Source organism: Falco naumanni, chromosome 15 (assembly GCF_017639655.2).
Source record: "Falco naumanni isolate bFalNau1 chromosome 15, bFalNau1.pat, whole genome shotgun sequence".
Lineage (NCBI taxonomy): Eukaryota > Metazoa > Chordata > Aves > Falconiformes > Falconidae > Falco > Falco naumanni.
This window is the reverse complement of record NC_054068.1, coordinates 12,213,806-12,232,920: the sequence shown is the minus strand read 5'-3', so window position 1 is coordinate 12,232,920 and position 19,115 is coordinate 12,213,806. Positions and strand designations below refer to the sequence as shown.

At 37.3% G+C, this 19,115-nt stretch overlaps 1 protein-coding gene across 6 annotated transcripts in view; it reads right to left on the bottom strand.

The window, feature by feature from the left end:
- LOC121097745 (neural-cadherin-like) overlaps window positions 1–19,115 on the bottom strand; it is a 66,904-nt gene that overhangs the window by 37,689 nt on the left and 10,100 nt on the right. For all 6 annotated transcript variants that reach the window (XR_005831072.1, XR_005831071.1, XM_040615011.1 and 3 more), the window contains exons 2-8: window positions 13,851–14,048; window positions 12,745–12,970; window positions 10,099–10,303; window positions 8,436–8,547; window positions 6,938–7,187; window positions 3,888–4,030; window positions 646–818 (exon numbers count right to left, since the gene is read on the bottom strand). Coding sequence is in view for 4 of the 6 variants with exons in the window: in XM_040615011.1 (XP_040470945.1) it covers window positions 646–818; window positions 3,888–4,030; window positions 6,938–7,187; window positions 8,436–8,547; window positions 10,099–10,303; window positions 12,745–12,970; window positions 13,851–14,048 (1,307 nt within the window). In the remaining 2 variants the exon portion in view is untranslated. The remainder of the gene's footprint in view (window positions 1–645; window positions 819–3,887; window positions 4,031–6,937; window positions 7,188–8,435; window positions 8,548–10,098; window positions 10,304–12,744; window positions 12,971–13,850; window positions 14,049–19,115) is intronic.

Here is a 19,115-nt window from a genome sequence, read left to right as displayed (position 1 = left end):
CTTGTCAAGGACAGACTACTGAGAGTTTCCAAGACTGACATGAATAGCCACTGACTTTTCAAAATGTGCAACATTGCCCATCAACACTTTAGCCATTAGCCTCAAACTTGAAATTTTTAGATAACAGGTCTTTAATATAAATAAACATTCTGAAAATACATTTAAGCATTTATTTTTTACAGTACTTTACAAATTAAGCTGAAATACTTTAATTCTTTCTTTCATCAGTTCTAGACACACAACCATCAAAAGAAGCCTGTGCAATTTAAAGAGCTATTTTGGAATACTGTGGAACAAGTCCACTGCATAGATAGCTATACCTATCGATTCCTCCTCACATCTGCTACACTGAACCTCCACAAGTTATTCACTCAACCTCATCTTCTAAAACACCAGAGATGAGATGTGATTCAGGGAAAAGGCAGTGCTCACAGGAACTGTTCTGCCACAAGAGGAGAATAAATCCTGTAAGTCTTAGGAGAGGGATGGAAAAGATGAAGACGACAGCGGCATCAGGACTCAAAGCGAGATGGAAGTGGACCACTTCTTGAATAGCTCATCTGCTGCATCACTCACACTGACAACACAGTCTTAAACATTTACCACACAGTCTAATACAAATGACCGAGCCTCATTATAATTTACCTTCTGAAAGACAGGTTTGTTATTGTTGACATCATCAATCTTCACAACAACCTGGGCAGTACTTGTAAGAAAATAGGGCCCTCCAGAGGCGTTATCATCAGTAGCTGTGACATTAAGTACATACTCTGTCCCCTGCAGCTTAGGAAACGGACTTGAACGAAGTCTAACTAGCCCTGTAAAAACAATGTGGTTTTTATTTTTTTTTACTACATTAACCAATTACTCTTGCTCTTCTCACTAGTAAGCATGACAACAAACGATTCTCATTTACCGATTCACCAATGAACCATAAGGCTGCTACAGTGTAATATAACAATGGTATTTTTACTGCAGTCTGATATTAAAAAAAAATTAAGCACAACAGGTTTGTCTGCAGACATGTCTATAGAGCTAAATGAGACAACAGCTACAACTCAGCTGACCTGTGCACGCTAGCTTTCATGGATCTGCTGCAGGAAAAAACAAACAATTAACAAAAAAATCCAGAGAAACATTGTGGCAGACTTCTGTTGCACCTGCACCTGCCACACCAGTAAGCCCAGCCATGTTACTGTATCATTATTGCCACAAAGCACCTGTCGCCCTGTTAACCACACCAGCATTTAGCTATATAGGCATATCCTCAGAAACGTGTATTTTGCTACTCTCCCAAGTCACACAAATGATACACAGTACTCAATGGGACATAAAGGCACTGTCAGAGAAAGATGTATGAAAGATTTGCTACAAAAGCAAAAGAAATTACAGCTGAGACCCTGCAGTAAGAAGCTGCCATTCTTTTGCTCCATCATCCATCAATCACCTCTGTTATTCAGCAGGCACAATAGCAACTGTCATTACAACAGAGTACTGTCACAGCATCAGTGTCACTCAGTTTGCTTGCAAATGTATTGTTTTAGCTGCAGCACTTATTTTTGACACATCTCTGCTTTACCTTGGCATTTCTGCGACAAGGGGGTACAGATTATTCCCCTGACATTGTTTCTGAAAAGAAACTGCTGCAAGTCGCTGTATAAACCTTTATGGGTTTATTAAGCCACAAAACCCCAACAGTGTTGTAAAAAAAAAAATATGCTCATGTTTCTAAAATTAAGTTTCAAAGACTATAAAAATTAACAGATTAAAAAAGTATGAAAGTACATATACATAATTATCTATAATACTACTATGGAGCTAATCCTAAGAGATGCCATCAATCAAATCAAGCACTTTCAATAAAGATTTTTCAGAAGCATCAGGTATACTACCCCTGTGGCAATTAGACACTTTTCAAACCATTGCTCCTCTTCAGGTGCCAAAGTATCTTTAGAAATTTAACTCCTGCAACTTACAATTCTGTTTATAAGTCAGAAGGGATAAAAGGAGCTCTCAAATTCAGGATCACGTTTCAACACTTGCAAGTTACCTGCAGATCATATTTTTGGCAACATTTCAGAATCTGACATTAATATTGAAAAAACATGATTTGCATTTAAATTAAAATTTCATGCTAAGTGAACTCTATGAAATGAAGAGAAAGAATAACTTAGGTTGGCTTACTCCTTCCTATATATTCAACGATTGAGCTTTGAAAAAATTAAGTTCGGATTTTGATTGCAGTTCATGACAGGTTAAATATAGTTCAATTGAAATTAAGTTACTTCAGTCCTTCAATGGCACTTCAATTTGGTTGCTTGTCTCTGTCCCAAAACACCCCCTTTTGTTTTTTCAAGCAATCAACAGCATACAAATCCTATTAATTTAAAGGGATACATCAGCCTACTCTGATGTGTGTTGGTGGATTGTTTATTTATTATTTATTTTTTTTTGGAGAGAACATCAATGTTGTGGGATTTTTCTTTTGGGGATTTAAAAACATGTAACTGCTGAAAAGAGTTTTAGAAGATGTAAAACCTGGTATTTCAGAACAAATTACTTAAACAACAAAGTATTCACACTTTTTTTTTTTCATCATGCATGCAGTATTCTTGGCTAAGTAAGATTGGTCATGTGAATTATTTTGTCCTTAAATGAAAAATATACTTAGCTCATATTTTATATACTTTTGCCTTCACTGTAACGAAACAGTGGTAGCCTCATTCTGCCTACGAATGCATCATTTTGTGTCAGTAAATAAGTAAACTCAGCTAAGAAGTCTTTGCTCACATGCATAATCGGGACATAGACATAAATAAGCATAGGAAAAAAAAAAATAAAACCCTCATCTGAAAACCCAAATGTCCACTTCAGTTAAAACCAAATTATTGAAAAAGTTGCACAAAGAAAACTATTCCAGTCAGAACTGTCACCCTATAGCTTTTTCTCCTAACGCAGCTATTTGATTACTGACAGTATTTTTGGCTAACTTCAGCAGGTGGATGTCGAGGTTGGAGAGCACCTACAAGCCTTGCACACTCTTCCTCTTGCTCCCTGGGTTTGGCTGCCCGTGTTCAAGGCCAGCTCTGACACCATGCTGCTGGCTAATCTTGGATCAGACAGTTGGTTGTCACAAGCCTTGTCTGTGGCCTCTGGCCCATGTCCCAGGAGCTGCGTTTAAGCTCAGGTCCTTTCCTGAGCTCCCCGGGGGTGTGCTGTACCTGGCTGTGCATCTTGCTCACCCTGACGCTGCCCTGCTGACTTGCTTTCCCGCTTGATCCGAGACCCACCTCCTCATTGCGCATTTGTCTAGTGACCACTGGGTTTGTTTGGTGACCACTGGACTGTTGGATGAACCACGTTTATAGCAGGGGATGTCCTAGCCTGGGATGGTGGTCTGTGGCTGTGAGGTCCCTGCCCCTGCCTGCCTTGGCTCCCATTTCACCTTACCCTGCAGAGCAGCCCTTTCTTGCTGTAACTTTGAAACTAGTTTCCTAGATTAAATGTTATTCAGATCCTTGTTTGACATTTTGGAATGTCACATCTTTATCAATAAGAACATTCTCTATTACATTACTGTCTATTAAGTTACCTGTTATCTACAATAATGCTCTCTATTAAGTTACTGACCAAAAGCAAACAACAAACAAGATACATCAATTATACAAAGCTTTTAGGAAAATGATACAATTTTTTTAACATTACAAGAGAGACTAGAACAATCATATCTTTTTCCTATACTACTTTTAAATAGGTTAATATTAGCTTCAAAAATAGCATATGCTATCCAATTTTTATAATTGCTACCTAATAAAGACCAAATTCAAGCTGCATCACGTCAGAATCAGCATTATGCCTGCAGTAGCAGAGAGCTGATATATTATTACCTTTCTTAGGGTCAATAACAAAGTTTCCTTTTTGATTCCCAGACAGAATATCGTATGTCACACCATCTCCATCAGGGTCAACAGCATTAACTGTAGCAACCAGTGTGTTTGGGCCTGCATCTTCAGAAACAAAACTCCTATAGCTGTCAAAAGAAATTACAACACCACATTTATGAATTTCGACAGGAAATAATATATGCAGAACTCCGCTTCACAACACCTACTGACTACCTGTACAAAGGGTACAGCAGAGACTTGCAATCCACCAATACAACTGCACTGATAAGCTGCTGCTTTGCTAACCAGTGAAATGATAATGTTGCTGGTCTATCCAACCATCCACGCCTTTCTGTTGCTGCCTCCCAGACTGCCATTGCAAACTCTCAGCAGTACTGAAGCTTTGAAGCTTAGCTTTGCAACAAGACCTGCACTAAATGCAGAATTCTTTTTTTTTTACTTTATAAAAATGAGTTGCATGATTCACAGAACCAAAGCAAACATTTGCTAAGTTAAAGCATTGCGTGTTATAGCACTTTCTGACACAAGCACTCCAAATGCTTTCAGTGTAGTCTGTACCAGCATGACTAAGATGAGAACCAGATCTGGAGGATATGTGCATAAAGTCAGTTTTACAAAAATCTCTTCTCAAGTCCAGGCACATTACTGACATTGTAAGCTCTTAAGAGGCATTATCAGCCTGAGCTTAACGCTCTCTGGAGTAGAAAAGCCCCCTGCTTTAGCAAAGTCCCAAATATTTATTATTTTATCTGACTGGATTGAGCACAGCCCAGACTAAGCATGCTACAGACCTGTCCACAGTAGATATCCCAAAGCTCAGCCACATGAATGAAGTACAACTGGCTGCAGCAAACAACATAGATAAAATAGATGTATGTATAACCATATGTATATATAATTACTGGGTTCAGAGTGCTTATGGACCCACTCTCCATCCGCTGGAAATACTAAAAAATTGAAAGAAAAAGAAAATGGATGCACAGAAAACTCCTTTCACTTTTGTTGTCTAGATATGTGTGTTTTCATCAAAACCTTCATAGAAATAGCTTTTTATTCCTCCCTCAATCCAATATGCAATGAAGTAAGAGAAGTAAATTATTCTGGTTTAGCTCAGTCACAACCCTCAGGACACTGTCTTAACTCTCTATCTGGAAAGCAAATTAAAAGTAATTCTGATAATTTTGAACATGAAATACAGGGACAGAAAAGTTCAAGTCATCACAAGAGGTCTCTTAAAAAGAAGAAAGCAAAAACTGACAAAATGAAAGAGAGTGGTAACCTTAAGTATTTCACAACTGAGATAAAGAATAACCATGATGAAAGAAAGCTTGTGGGCAAGGAATGAAAAGTTTATACTGGACTGTAAATCTATTTAAAGAAAGGGCTAGAAGGACAACTTCATCATCTTAATCTGCATTAGCTTGCCATGGAAAATAACATTCATTGCAAACTTAGTCTCTCAACATGACCTAATTTACAGGTGTTCATGATTAATCTATTTCACAGAAAACTTAAGTTCTGTCTGAAATTCACCTTTGGGTTCAAGATTTTTTTCATAATGGGAATGATAAAGCAAAATCAAAGCCTGGTTAGCCTGGTTAAACAGAAACCTGAGCTAATTTGAATTCCAGGAATTCCAATGAAAATCTACACAAATATACAAAAGCGGTTTCCCTGCTATTGCATAGGAAACAGAACAGCTTCTTGTGAATATTTGGTAATTTAAAATAATATTAATTTTCATAGTATTCTTCAGTAAACTTTAAATAAAAGAGCTGGCAGGCGCTTTTTTTAAAACTATGTTTTCTACTTCCAACTTGTTAGAGACATTTACAGCACCTTTAATACTATCACTCATTTCTGATTAAAAAAATCAGGAACAAATACAAGACTAACAGATACAAATAAATATTCAATGACCCTGACCATTACAACAAATAAATAAATGAAAAACAGGCATCATCTGAAGAGTGAGAAATTTAATCTGGTTTAGTATTTGCAAATGCATAGAGATCCAGTAAGAATTTACAAAAGATCAATTTTCCAAGCCCCATCTCGTAGGAGATGTTTAGAAAAGAAAGGAGGGCACAATATTTTGAAGCCAGAGGTTAACTTTACATAAAATAAGGACTGTCAGAAAGCTTCAATATTTTGTTCAGCTAAACCACAAGCTTAGCATCACTGAAATCTCTGACTGGGTTTTGTTCTGAGCAACTTTACTTTTAAGAGTAGAAGGCTGATGCAGAAGCTGACTGGGAATTCCATTAGTAAGCCTCTAAAACAAATGCAAGTTTGTAGTACTTTTGACATTGCTTCAGATGCTTCTGAGCCCCAGCTATGGAAGAAAAAATGCTTACTGATGCTTTAAAAGAAGGAGGGGAAAAAAAAAAAAGTTCAGTTTGTAGGGCATGAGACTAAGTGAAATTAAGTGAATCCGCTTATTGACATTTATCTTGTGTTTTTTACAATTCAGTGGTCATTTAGGATTCTGTCACCTAGGCATTTTTCTGTAACAATTATAAACCAGGGATGCAGACTGCTGACTCTGCCTAAGCTTAAGTTACCTAATTAAAAGACAAAATTCTACCATGTACTCTGGATCCAGGCTGAGGACAGTACTGAGTCGCCTGCTTTTTCTGCTTGATTTTCTCTGGTGGTGGAGGGGTTTTCTTCATATGTATAGTCTTTCAGTACATATTGGCAAAAACTAAGTGCAAGATCTGTCAAAAGAGACTGTCTATATACTACTTCTAGCTAGCTACATACATAAGTCCTACTATACATTGAAAGTATCCCTAAACCTTAAAATTAAGAACCAAACTTAAAGCTGCCGGGTTGTTTTTTTTTCCTTTTTTCTACTGGTAATAAGAGAGTTTCAGAGTCAAAAGATGATCCCACATTTGTCAGTCCAACTCTCAGATTTGGTTGAACCAAAGACAGTTACTATCCTGTAACGATCAGCCTTTTGACCACAATACAAAAAGCAACAGTGAAAGACAAAGATACCAAGAGTTTTAAGAATATGTATTTACACTGTCTGCGAAAACACAGGTGCTTCATCATTCACATTTGAAACATGGATCCTAACAGTTGCTGTCCCAGTCTTCGGCTCTTCCCCTTGATCTACAGCCATAATTACAAACTCATAAAGATGGTCAGGTTGCTCATAGTCCAACCGTGTTGCTGGAAAAATAGTACCATCTGAAGTAATACTGAAGTCTTGACTCAAAGCGTAATAGAGTAATTTGGCATTCTCTTTTGAATCACAGTCAGTGGCTGTCACTATTAAAAGAGAAGAGAAAAACATTGTGTAGGCCAAAGTTTGTGAATTGGAATGTTACGTACTTTAACAACAGAATTAGTGTGTAGTATAGAACTATTTGTCTTGGTATGTGGTGCTTGAAAAAAATCATAAAACTGTGCTATATCCCCTGTGCTTGTTATTGAAGTAACCTTTAAGTCAAGTCCCTGGTTGAATTCAGCCACTAGATCTTGCCTTTGTCTGCTGGATTTAAAGAGTACTTCCAAGAACATATTCTCACACCGAGATGTATATTCTCATGTCCACCTAATCTATACTACTGGCTTAAGATCACTTGGACAGATCACACCCTGTGTGATTAAAGATGAAATATTTACATATATTATTCAATTGATGCATTTTATGCGTTTGTTAGACCCTACCTATAACCTACAAAACCTATGCTAAAAGCGCAGATACCAGAACAGTAACTGACAGACTACCATCAGTACAGGGTAAATCACTAAGAAGAACAGCAGAAGGTTATAAAATCCTATTTGCTATGGAACAGCACTTTTCTTGTAGTTTAATTTCGTTTTTCCCCCTCAAGATTTATAAAAAGATTCTGCAAGGGTTAAAGACTAATATAATGCCCTTCTGCAACTGCTTAGGTGACATAAATTTGTTGTATTGCTAGAACCTACTCATTTTTATATAAACATTTTCAAGATAAGATTTCTGTGGTTTACAAAATCAAAGTTTACATAATTTACAGAGCATCATCATTTAAAGCTTAAGTTACTGGTTACATTGGAAAGAAGCAGAGTCTTTTTCTCAATCATCCAAATAAAACCTCACATAAAACAGTTAAACCATGCAAGAGGCTTTTAATGCAAAAGAGCAGTATTCCCTACAGCAAGCCCACGTAGGACTCCTAAGACCGGCAGAAAAAGTTAGCTGATGTGTCCATAATTTCTGATTCAACATCACTCTGCAGGTTTGCTATTGTAAGCCTGCTGCTATAATACCAACTACAACTGAAGTTCTGTTACTTAAAAATCCTACAAAGAAGATTTGTTTCTTTTGTGTCCCATCCCTCAAAATTATTTGGGCTGTGACAGCAGTAAATAATTATGATCCAATTCTACAAGGTGCCATTTGCCTTCAGAGAGTTGCAACTATACCCATGCTGGGGCAGGTAATTTTGCCTTCAGAACTGAATTCTAATTAGTGGGAGAAAAAAAACCAAACTCATACTGAACGTAACAAATCATTTTAGAAGTACTAACCTCGTAGAAGCGCAGTTGTCATAGTAACTGTTTCAGGAACACCAACTTTGCTGTAAATCAACTGATGAAATTCGGGGATGCAATCATTCACATCTGTGATTACAACCAAAACCTTAATGGGAAGAGAGGAACGTTAAACAGCCAAAGTGAACAAAGGCAGTGACTTCGTTGCTTTAGAAATATCAGATGGAAAAATTAAAAATTTCGCAAAAACATTCCTGAGGTCTTCAGAAGTCATAGCACATAGGATAAGCCATTTTTCTTAAGATTTCTCTTTTCCTGCTAAGAAACATTGAAATATTAGATTCCAAAATATTTGGAATGCCAAGTCTTAGTCCCTTGCAGCAATGTTTGCTGCTTACCCTTCATCTCCATTGATTATTCCTTATTACTAATTTAAAGGAAAACGGACCATCTGCTTTCCAAGCATCCCTTTTCCCATTATCGTATCTTCTAATACTTCTGTGATTTGTAACACTAAAAATTCTACTGGCAAGCATATTATGTTTTAGAGTATAAATCTCCAAGACCAAGTTCAGAATTCAATTACAGCAGCATAAATCAGACGTAGATGGAACCGATTATGGCAAAACAAGTAAGAAATACAATTCTGCTTCTAACATCTTTTGAAATGTTTTCTTATTCTTATGTCAGATATGAGTCCACAGTTGCATTGTTCACATTCCAGACAATAAGAAGTGTGTTAAATTACCCTTTATGGCACTCCATACCACTACACTTCAGACCATCTGAAGTTGGTTGAGGTATTCTGCACTACAGTGCAACGGGTAGACAGATACTCTACCTACCCTGACATAGGTTCCTATAAACTGAGAGTTGCTCTCTCTTAACTATTGAGGTTAAAGCAGGTACAAGTTAAACTATGTTTAGGCTAAATGTATTCGTAAAATCATCTCATAATCTTCTTTCAAGTCATATTGTACCACCCTTCCTATCGGAGTACAAAAAAGGATCAATAGAAATTATCAGCCCCTGGTGCGCTTCAGCCACTGTTTGTTACATTGACACACTGTTTCACAGTCTCTCTGTGTCCTCACACTTGCTCCTTATCATTCTGCTGCATGTTCCTCTATAGCGTACATCTTATTTCCTGCAGCATGAACAAACTGGTATGTTGTATGGATTTCCTAGCTCAGTGAATCCTTTAATTCAAACCAGTGTAATAACTATATTTAGAAATACTGTTGCTGCTGAACAGCCTTTTAAAATGCCATGAATCATCATCTTTCAATATCTGTGACTTTCTATTACCTTCTTTCTTTACAAGTTCATTTTGTGTTCTTGATGTGAAACCAATTCTTTTCTGTTCCACCTTTGTTTTAAATATGAATAATCTCAAATATATATCATACTTCATGAAGGTTTAGAGTAAGACAAAACCTCATGTCTGGCTTGGCCACATTTGTTTCCATATCTTCCCAGACAAGGCCTAGGACCTATGATGGGATGACATATTGATCCCTCAGAAATAGCCTTTTCACTGTCTGCAAGACTGAACTCTAAGAGTACCTGAACAATCCCTCATCATCTACCCCAGTAGAATAGACAGCGTGAGCTGTGGAAATGGGAGCACCTAGTGAATCTGTACGGAAGGCTGAAGGAAAATGGAAATACATACAGACTGCCAGAAGTGAACACCCACCTCAGCTGCACTGCTGAACTCTTCCTCATTTTCCTCTGCTCTGACCAGAAGAAGATACTGGTGTTGGTCACTCTCATAATCCACACTCCGAGTTAAACTGATAACTCCTGTTGCTCGATCAATACTGAATAGACCACTAGGATTAGTCAGTAAACTGTAGCTCAGGGATTTCTTTTGATATGATACAGCAGAGACAGTAAGAAAGCTGCATTAAAAAAAAAAAAAAAAAAAAAAAAAAAAAAAAAGACCCTTGAGGACATAATACAACATACTGAAAAACATGACAAAAATTATACATACCAGAAATGATGGTGCAACCCTGTAGGTCTGATCAGAGCAATACTCACTGAAGTCGGTGACAGCTGTACCTAAACACCAAATTCAAACATTTTGTATACAGTAGTTCTATCATCTTGAGGTTAAACAGATAAAGATAGGATTCTCCGAAGTAGAACACAGTCAGGATTAAAAACACAGGAACCGAGGATTTCATTTTTGCTGCAGCTGAATTTGCCTACTCTAACTTTCTTCTATGGTAGTGATGGTTTTCAGGCAGGAAACTATAAGATAAAGTAAGATGCAAAACATTCATTTTAATAACAGCATAGTAAGTTTGTTGCTGTAGTCATACCACCCTGAAGTTTCAAGTTCAACAGATAATTGCAAAAGGATAAAAGCTAGTCACTAACAGTGTGCATATTACACAGGACATACAGTTTTAGCTCTTGTCTGGCACTGGGTTTTTTTCCACTTAAGTCCCATGTATTTAAACTCTTCAAGTGGGAAAAAGACTTGCAGTCTGAAGTAAAAGAAGGAATTTAAAAATAAATATTTTTGAAGGCTTCAAAACAGATTACTAATTTCTCAAGTGTTTGTTGCCTTAGCATGCAGGTTTCTTAGGAAAAATAACTCTGTCTCCCTGGAGAACCCACCGACATGTATGATCTAGTGACAACTATAATCAAAAAAGACAAAACTCAGTTTGCCTGAACACCTTTTTCTGCATTACATTTCCATGCTGCTGCCTCCTCACTTCCCTCGGGTGCACTACTGAAACAATGCAAAAGATTGCTGTAGGTCGTTATCTCACTTTAGCCTGTTTCTGTATTTTCCTTTGATGTAGTCTCACAGTCAGTTTCAGCAGGCGCTCGACCATGTTCCTGCCAACAGGAATTATTTTGCCCTCCTTCTAACTCCCTACCTGGCTGCATGTTCACACCACCTCTCCTCTCCTGTCAGCACTAAAAACCACAAAGCCATGCCATGAGCACATTTAACAACCCAACTGAAAACTCTTTTTCTTCTTTTTGGCTTTGTCTTTCATCAGATCAGACTGCCCATGCAGCTAGCACATTAGCACTAGTGTCAGACCAAAGGAAGAGAAAGATCTGGTAATGCTTGTGAAATCCTAAACCCAGAAATCCAGTGCACAACAGAGACTCTGTTTTCCTGCATGCTTGTGTTATTGGTCCAATTTAAAAATCAAAGCTTTAGGATTCTGAATGGATTTTCATGACTTGTTTCTGGTCAACATGCAACAGGAAACAACTTTCACTGGGCACATTGTGTATATTCAAATCTCCCATGACACAGTAATAACCACATTAAATATTTAGTTCATTTTGGATATTACCAAGTAATTTGACAAACTGACTAATCTATTATTATCTTAGGTGTGCAAACCTATTTTTAAATAATGATAAATAGTTCTAAAGGATTTCATTATTTTTAATCCTGAACATTACTGAACCTAAGATGGCAGGCACCTCTTAGGTACCGCAGCATTTTGTAACTCTTGCATTTCTTTTATGCCTGTGCTATTTAAGTTTTTTGCAGTTCTAAAGAATGATCTTGTTATCTACTATTAACAGTTGCTCTTTTTTTAATCTTAACACACCTTGGTTATTTAGTCACTGTAAAATTGATTGTTGCAGACTGAACAGTAAAATGCACCACTACAGATGATATGAGTAACAGTTGAATGACCACACAAGGAAGACATTTACTGGACAGAAGTATTCTCAATTCAACTGGAAGAGGAAATGTTTGCTGTAAGAACGAAACAGTTTGGGAATGACAGAACTGAGTATTCAGGTGGACCTATGTTACTAACGTTTTCTGTGATATTTAGATGCACGTGGTTACACAAAGGATGGAAAAACAAAACTGCAAGTTTTGTGGCATCTTCATTTTTGCTTGGTTTGTCACCATAATGAAGACAGCAAAGACAGTCTTCCGTTTTTTCCCCAGTTTTCACTTGAGGGAGATGGCACTTCTCCAAATTCAACACACAAAATCAGTATATTTTTTCAAGGAACTTTCAAGGGTAACTTTCTTCATGATATAACAGTCCTAATTTGTATTCTGCATTTTGTTTGAAAATCAACACAATCAACATCTACTAATACTGTCCATATAATTTAAAAAAGCAAGAAACCATAATTATTCAATACCACTTTTCTGTATAAAAGGATGACTAAAAAACACATCAATCAAACTATATCTTGTTCATTTATATTAAGATCTCTAAACTGCTACTTACAGCATCTGTTTACAATTCACAGACAATACTGAGGCTTCGGGGAGATCAAACAGAAATTAATCTAGGAACACAATCTCACTGCATTATATTGAACTGTTACTTACGATTTTCCTTGCAGCATACTTTCAGGAACATAAACCAAGTATGACATGTTGGTGAACTGTGGTGGTCGCGATCCAGCAATTACAGATACAGAGGCTGGAGAGCCTTTGCTTCCGAGTTTATCTGCTGCTAGTACAGTCAATAAATACTCTTTGTCCCTCACCAATGGCAGACCTGTAGTTTTAATCCAGCCAGTGTCCTTCTCAACTTCAAATCTGTCTTCCCCACCTAAAAAGAACAGATCCACAAATGGTTGTCAGCAAGAACATTTTTACTTGATTATTTAATAGGAGAACATAGTATCAATTCCCTGGTTGGTTTTAGCTTAGAATCAGCATGCACATCAAAATTCAAAAGTTTGTTTAGAACTTAGAAATCAGAAATCAGTAATTACATTTATCATTACATTGCTAAGTCCCATTTTACTTCTCTGGACAACTATCATTCTTCTTTATCCTCCGTACTTTGCTGTTGCTTGACCTATATCCCTTACCAGAAAATACCCTGCTAGAGTCCTGGCCAAGAGGAACAAGTCCACCTTTGGAGAGGTACTGTTACTCCCCTTCTGCTTACACAGTTTTGAACTATCACTGAAGCTTATCTTGAGAGCCCCACAAAGAAAATTATTAATGAGCCTGTGCTAGCTTTGCAAAGCCAAGGCCCAACCCAGACCCTTAAAAAGTTGTCAGAAACAAACCAGGAGCACAGCTCCCACAAGGCAGTAGGAACACTAACCCCCTCCACTCAACAAACTGTGCTCCACATACTGCCCTATCTCATAAAAAAAGCAGTCCAGCAGAGAGGTGCTGACTACTGCCACCGCTGCCAACCCTTTGCCAAAGCCTTGAGGAGTACAGACTACTCCAGCCTCACCTTTCCCCAGGGGACAACTGGGGCAGGAACCCAAATTTGCAGGGAGAACACACTTCAAATCTGGCAAATCTGTCTGTACCCTCAATAAAAGCCAACCTTCTCACACACGGAGCTGAAGGCTTATGAACCTTTTGTAAGATAAACAGAAGTTCTTTCACTAACGCAACTGAGGATAAAAGACAAAAGTCACAATACTGAAGACTAATACACAGGGAAGGAGAGAGTTAAAATTTACCTTCCAAGAGAAAATATTCTACAGCTCCATGGATCCCTTCATCTGCATCCACAGCAAGCAGCTTGTATACTTCAGTACCTCCCACAGCTTCAGGGGAAACCACAGCCAAGAACGGGAAGGGCTCCATGGCCCATTCAGGTACGTTGTCATTCACGTCTGTCACAGTAAGGGACAAATGCACCAAGTACCAATCCTTTCCTAATGGTCACAGAAAAATGAAGAAATACTTAGCTACTTAACGGCACTCAAGAGTAACAGAAACATGTAGCAAGTCCTGAGCATGCATTTTCTGCAATGTTGACACGCAATCCAGAAAAATTTGGGGTTTAAGGCTCTTCTGTAATCAACGCATTTTTACATTTTCATCAAAAAAATCTGTTACCATGTACATCCAAGTCTTGCAAAGTCTTCTCAACTCTAACTCAGATAACTTGTGTGGGTTATGTATTGTACTTCTGCAGTCAGCAGAAGCGTTGGGATGCCTGGCGTAAGGATGCTCAATTTGGCTTCTCCAGCCAAATGCCCTTTATAACTTTGCATGTGAAGCCAGTTTCCAAAAATAAACTGAAATTGCCTCATTACAAAAGAAGACTGACACTGAGGTAAGAGTACTGTAGCCCACACTGCTATTGCACTGCCCTTGTATAATTCCCTTCAACATTCAGACAGGCTCTGTGAAAGAAGCTGCATGTTTCCTCCTCTGTGTAGCACAGAAGAAGCCAGAAGGACCATCAAAAAGCCATCAAAAAATCATGATGTAAAAAGCAGCGTGGATATTATTTCTCACTACCTAATACTAACTAGAACCACATGTGTTTCAAAGAGATGTTTCATGTCAGAATGTGCGTTCCAAAAGTTCCAGGGCAGCCAGTCCAAGACACCTGAGGAAACCTCAGAGGAGGGGACTTGTCAGACACTGATCTGAGCCTGAGGTCAAAATACACAACGGTGACCCACACAAGGTAAGTTCTAAATGAGAAGTACCAAATGAGTTCAGTGTCTGCTCAAACACTCCAAAGGTTTTAATTAAAACGTTGTGCAGAAAAAGTGCAAAAGGAAGACGTTAGCATCAAAATTGTGTGTCTCTTCTCAAAAGAGCAGGTCTTGTGCAAGCTGTCAAAAGTTTGTAAATAGTCACTCTTAGCTCAGTTTGCCCAGGCATACTGCAGGCTTAAAATAGCAATCAGTAAAGCAGAAGCTGAGTTAAGAACCTTTGAAAATCTGCCTCTATAATAGCAAGATCTATTGAGGATTTGAATGCCACCTTGGTAACCCTGCCAGGAGTAGAAAGGTTACTGACCTTTGTCTCTCTGGAGTTTGGAAATCAATACCCTAATCAAGCCCGGAACTCACTCTGTTTCAAGTTCTCCTAAAGTTCTTAACACACATGTATTCCTCTACCAAAATATAAGTCACAACCAAAGAACAACTGATTTTTATTGAACAAGTAGTAATAAACCTGGGACACAAACTCTACTCTTGTCACTTACTGTGGGTTCACTGAACATATGTACTTAGTACATAACCATAACTGAGAAATACCTCTGTGGAAAACCGCATCAGGACTAAGATTAATCCTCACAGTGCTCCAGCAGACTTTACTAATCAAAAACTAAAAGGGTTTGGGCATGTTCCTCCAGCTACTTGTGTTTTAATAGTTAAGAGACCTTACTGTCATTTGACATCATGGCGAGATCGAAGCTTTCAGCAAGATCTTGGTTACCTCTGAAACATCTGGATACTCCTAAAATTTTATTAGGATGGCTGGCAGGAACTGCAACATACACAGTCAATAAGACAGGCGTAAGTGCCTCTCTTGACCAGATACATTTCCACTGCATCTGATCTTAGAGGTCTTATTGGTGTGTTATCTTCTTCCATCAACCACTGACAATCTGATTCATAATCAGCAAAAATAACAAATAAAATCATCATGATTTCACTTTCAGATAAAGGCAGTCTGGAGGAAAATGACTGTAAGTTAGTTTTCCCTTGACTGCGTACCATATCTCAAAGCAAAAACTGTAACGAACCCACCAAACAGGACTGTACTTCTCGGCACAGAGACATACAAATGTGACCTGACAACCTGTAGAAACAACATCACGGTGCCCAGCGAAGCATGACCAGACAAGGACTTGCCAGAGGACAAGGAGTGTGATAAAGAGACTGACATGGACAATAATGTGTAACATGTATGTCTAGCAGGACAATGTAAGAATTTCAAAGTATATGTTTGTGAACATGATTTTTTAAAGCCTAACTCCTCATTCTAATGAGCGCAGCAAATATTTAATTGCTTTTCATTTGTTCATTTTTCATTTCATTTAAAAGCATTTTTCATTCATAATGACACATACGTTCCAAAATGCAGTATCTTATAAATTTTGTAACTGACATCGCTGCTTGCCTACAGAATAGTTGTGTTTTCCTAGAGAATGGAGCTTAAACCAGACTGTTACCTGATTTTAGTAAGGTATATAAAATTAATTTTCTCCCCTATTTATGAAAATTATTTGTGCTTCAAGACAGTGGAAGGAAGGAAATTCTAGAAAGATACATCTCTCAAGAGTTCAGGTGTCTCAACACCTCTTTCCACCAAAATACCCTCCCTTATGTTTCTTGCAAACATGTTAATTATACATGCACATCAGTATATTAACAGTAGTAGTACGTTATTAAGTATCTGCATTTATACTATGATTAATAGTAGTTTATTAGTAGTACACGTGCAGTATTATTGCTACATTATGGGATAAATAATATGTTACAATTCCACTCAAATCTTAGCAGAAACAGCTTAGAACTGGTAATCCCCTGTAGATTTGGGTTAAATCCCACACAGACAGATCCTACTTAAAAATCATCTTTTCCAAATACCAGGCCCCAACAACAAGTGGAGATACCTGTAACTATATTCAGCAGTGCAAGTCAACCCACTCCTAAGTCAGGATTCTGACACAGGCTTAATTATCCCTAAAAGAATTTTCAAACTGTTTTGTAACACACTACTAAAAGAACTTCCTCAATATTAAATGTTAGATACTTGACATTCAAGCCAGGCACACCGCAGGTATCTTACACAATGTCATCCACTGAAAAAAAAAATCCTAATAAAAGCTTACTTCTGCTAATTACACTGTTGGCACACATGCAGACTTTGTATTTGACAGATTTGCTTCGCTAGCATCAGAGAACAGAAAAATTTAAGTTGCTTTCTCAGAGATACTGAGCAATGAGAAATAAAACTCAAAATGGCTCTTGCTGCACATAAGCATGATAGTAACATAACACTGGAAGATTTTATATCAAAAATTAGCATCTTTTTAAGTCATACAGACAATAATACTTCATATTCAGAGGGTAAAGTCATACTTTCTGATCAAATAAAAATATTTTTTCCTTTTCTTATTTTTCTACACTATGGAAACTAATAAAAACGGGTTCTGCAAGCAGACTGCTTTTCCCATATATTTGCAAACACCACTTATTTGCCCTTTGCAATATCAAAACTAAGCCGTCTCTACAGCTCTCATTCCAATTTATATAAAAAATTCAAGCTAAAATTATAAACTCTAGTCCAGAGAGTTTTCCTGCTTTAGCTGCTTAATTCCCTATTACAGTCAGTTTGTGTATCATCAAAAATCCTTCTTAGGGCAGCTCATCCTGAAGTCTGCTTTTTCTCTGATATTCCCTCCAGTTGGAATTACTTCCTTTTAACTTAACTGACAAAAGCTGCAGCACTGAAATTCACTCCCTATCATCAAAATAAGTCTTCATAATCCACTGCTGAAACCTCATCACAGGTGTCTACCTATAATTGCTTATTTTTCATGCCTATCTGAAAACTGATAAACAGAAGCATTTATTATATTGCCTTTCTCTTAATTCCAACTACATTAGGTAACATAATACACTAGCTGGCCCAACTTTCTGCTCACAGGAAATATGTGATATGCCACAACGCATAGTTTTCATCCTTTAAAAAAAAAGGCAAAATATTAAGTGACTTTACGTGACTTGCTGTGAAGTTTAACCACAGCAAAAATGCTCTTTAAAAGGAGCAATAAGTCACTTAAAAAAAAAAAAATAGGAGAAAGTGTCTCTAAAATACCTATCTTCAGCTCTGTAGGCAAACTTAGAGATCCATACAGCTAATGAAATCAGTTCTCTACCAACGTACTCTGCGTAAGAATCACACATTAACATAATCCAACTGTTGGTTTATATAGCAGAAGCATTTCAAAGAAAGTCATTTCACCTTCATAATACCCCTAGGTGTTAGACTTCCATCATTTTATGTTAGACTAACTTAGCACTACACCTGTATAACCTTTCAACAGATGTAAAAAACATAGGCCACCTCAGCTATCTAAGGAAAGTGATTTAGTAAAATCAGAATCACTGTACATCCAATAACATTCCTTAAAGTCCACAAGGTCCAAGCCATAATACAGATAGGATTTGCATAGTATCTAAAATCTCCCTAGTTTTAAGACAGAATTCACTTTTCTGAAAGGAAGTTATTTCTCCAAGCATAAAAATCTGTTATTCAAATGCCTTTCAGAAAACAGCAGTGTAGATAAAGGACACTGTCTGCTGTCAGCCTTCTCACTAGATTCCTCCACGGTCAAAAGGCAGGCAGTGCCTCATTAAGCACCGTTGTTAAGATTGAGAAACTTTATAATAAAGGTAGAGTTAAATATATAGGAGAAAGCACAATAGGTTAAAGTAACTACACAAAGTTAGAAATTTGATCCTTTGGTGAGATACAAACCACATTTGTATTATAAAATAAATGTTCTTATAAAAAAAAAAACCCACAACAACAAGCAAACAACAACAAAAAAGAAAACAGGAAAAGACCTTAATACTCATACACTATAAAGATTGAGTTACATACTTTGTCCAAAAAGCCTAGGAAAATTTATTAGAAATTTAAAAGGGTCACAAGCTTGTAAAACAGTCAGTGAATTTTCATGTCAAATTTAAGACATATAGAGGGACCGTGTCTTTAGAAGGAACAGAAAGCCCTCTCAGAATCATGAACTTCTAGGGGAGTCCAAGTTAAAGACTTGTCAAAATTTAAGAACATACTGAAAATTACAAGTGACCAAACATCTTGATTGGATAATAGTCCCTTTCTTCTTTAGGTTCTTCACTAGTTCCTTATGGCACTACCAAATCCAGGTGTACCTGACAAAATTATTTCATGGTGTTCACCATGAATTTTCTAGGAAGCTGTTTCAACATGAAGTAACCTGA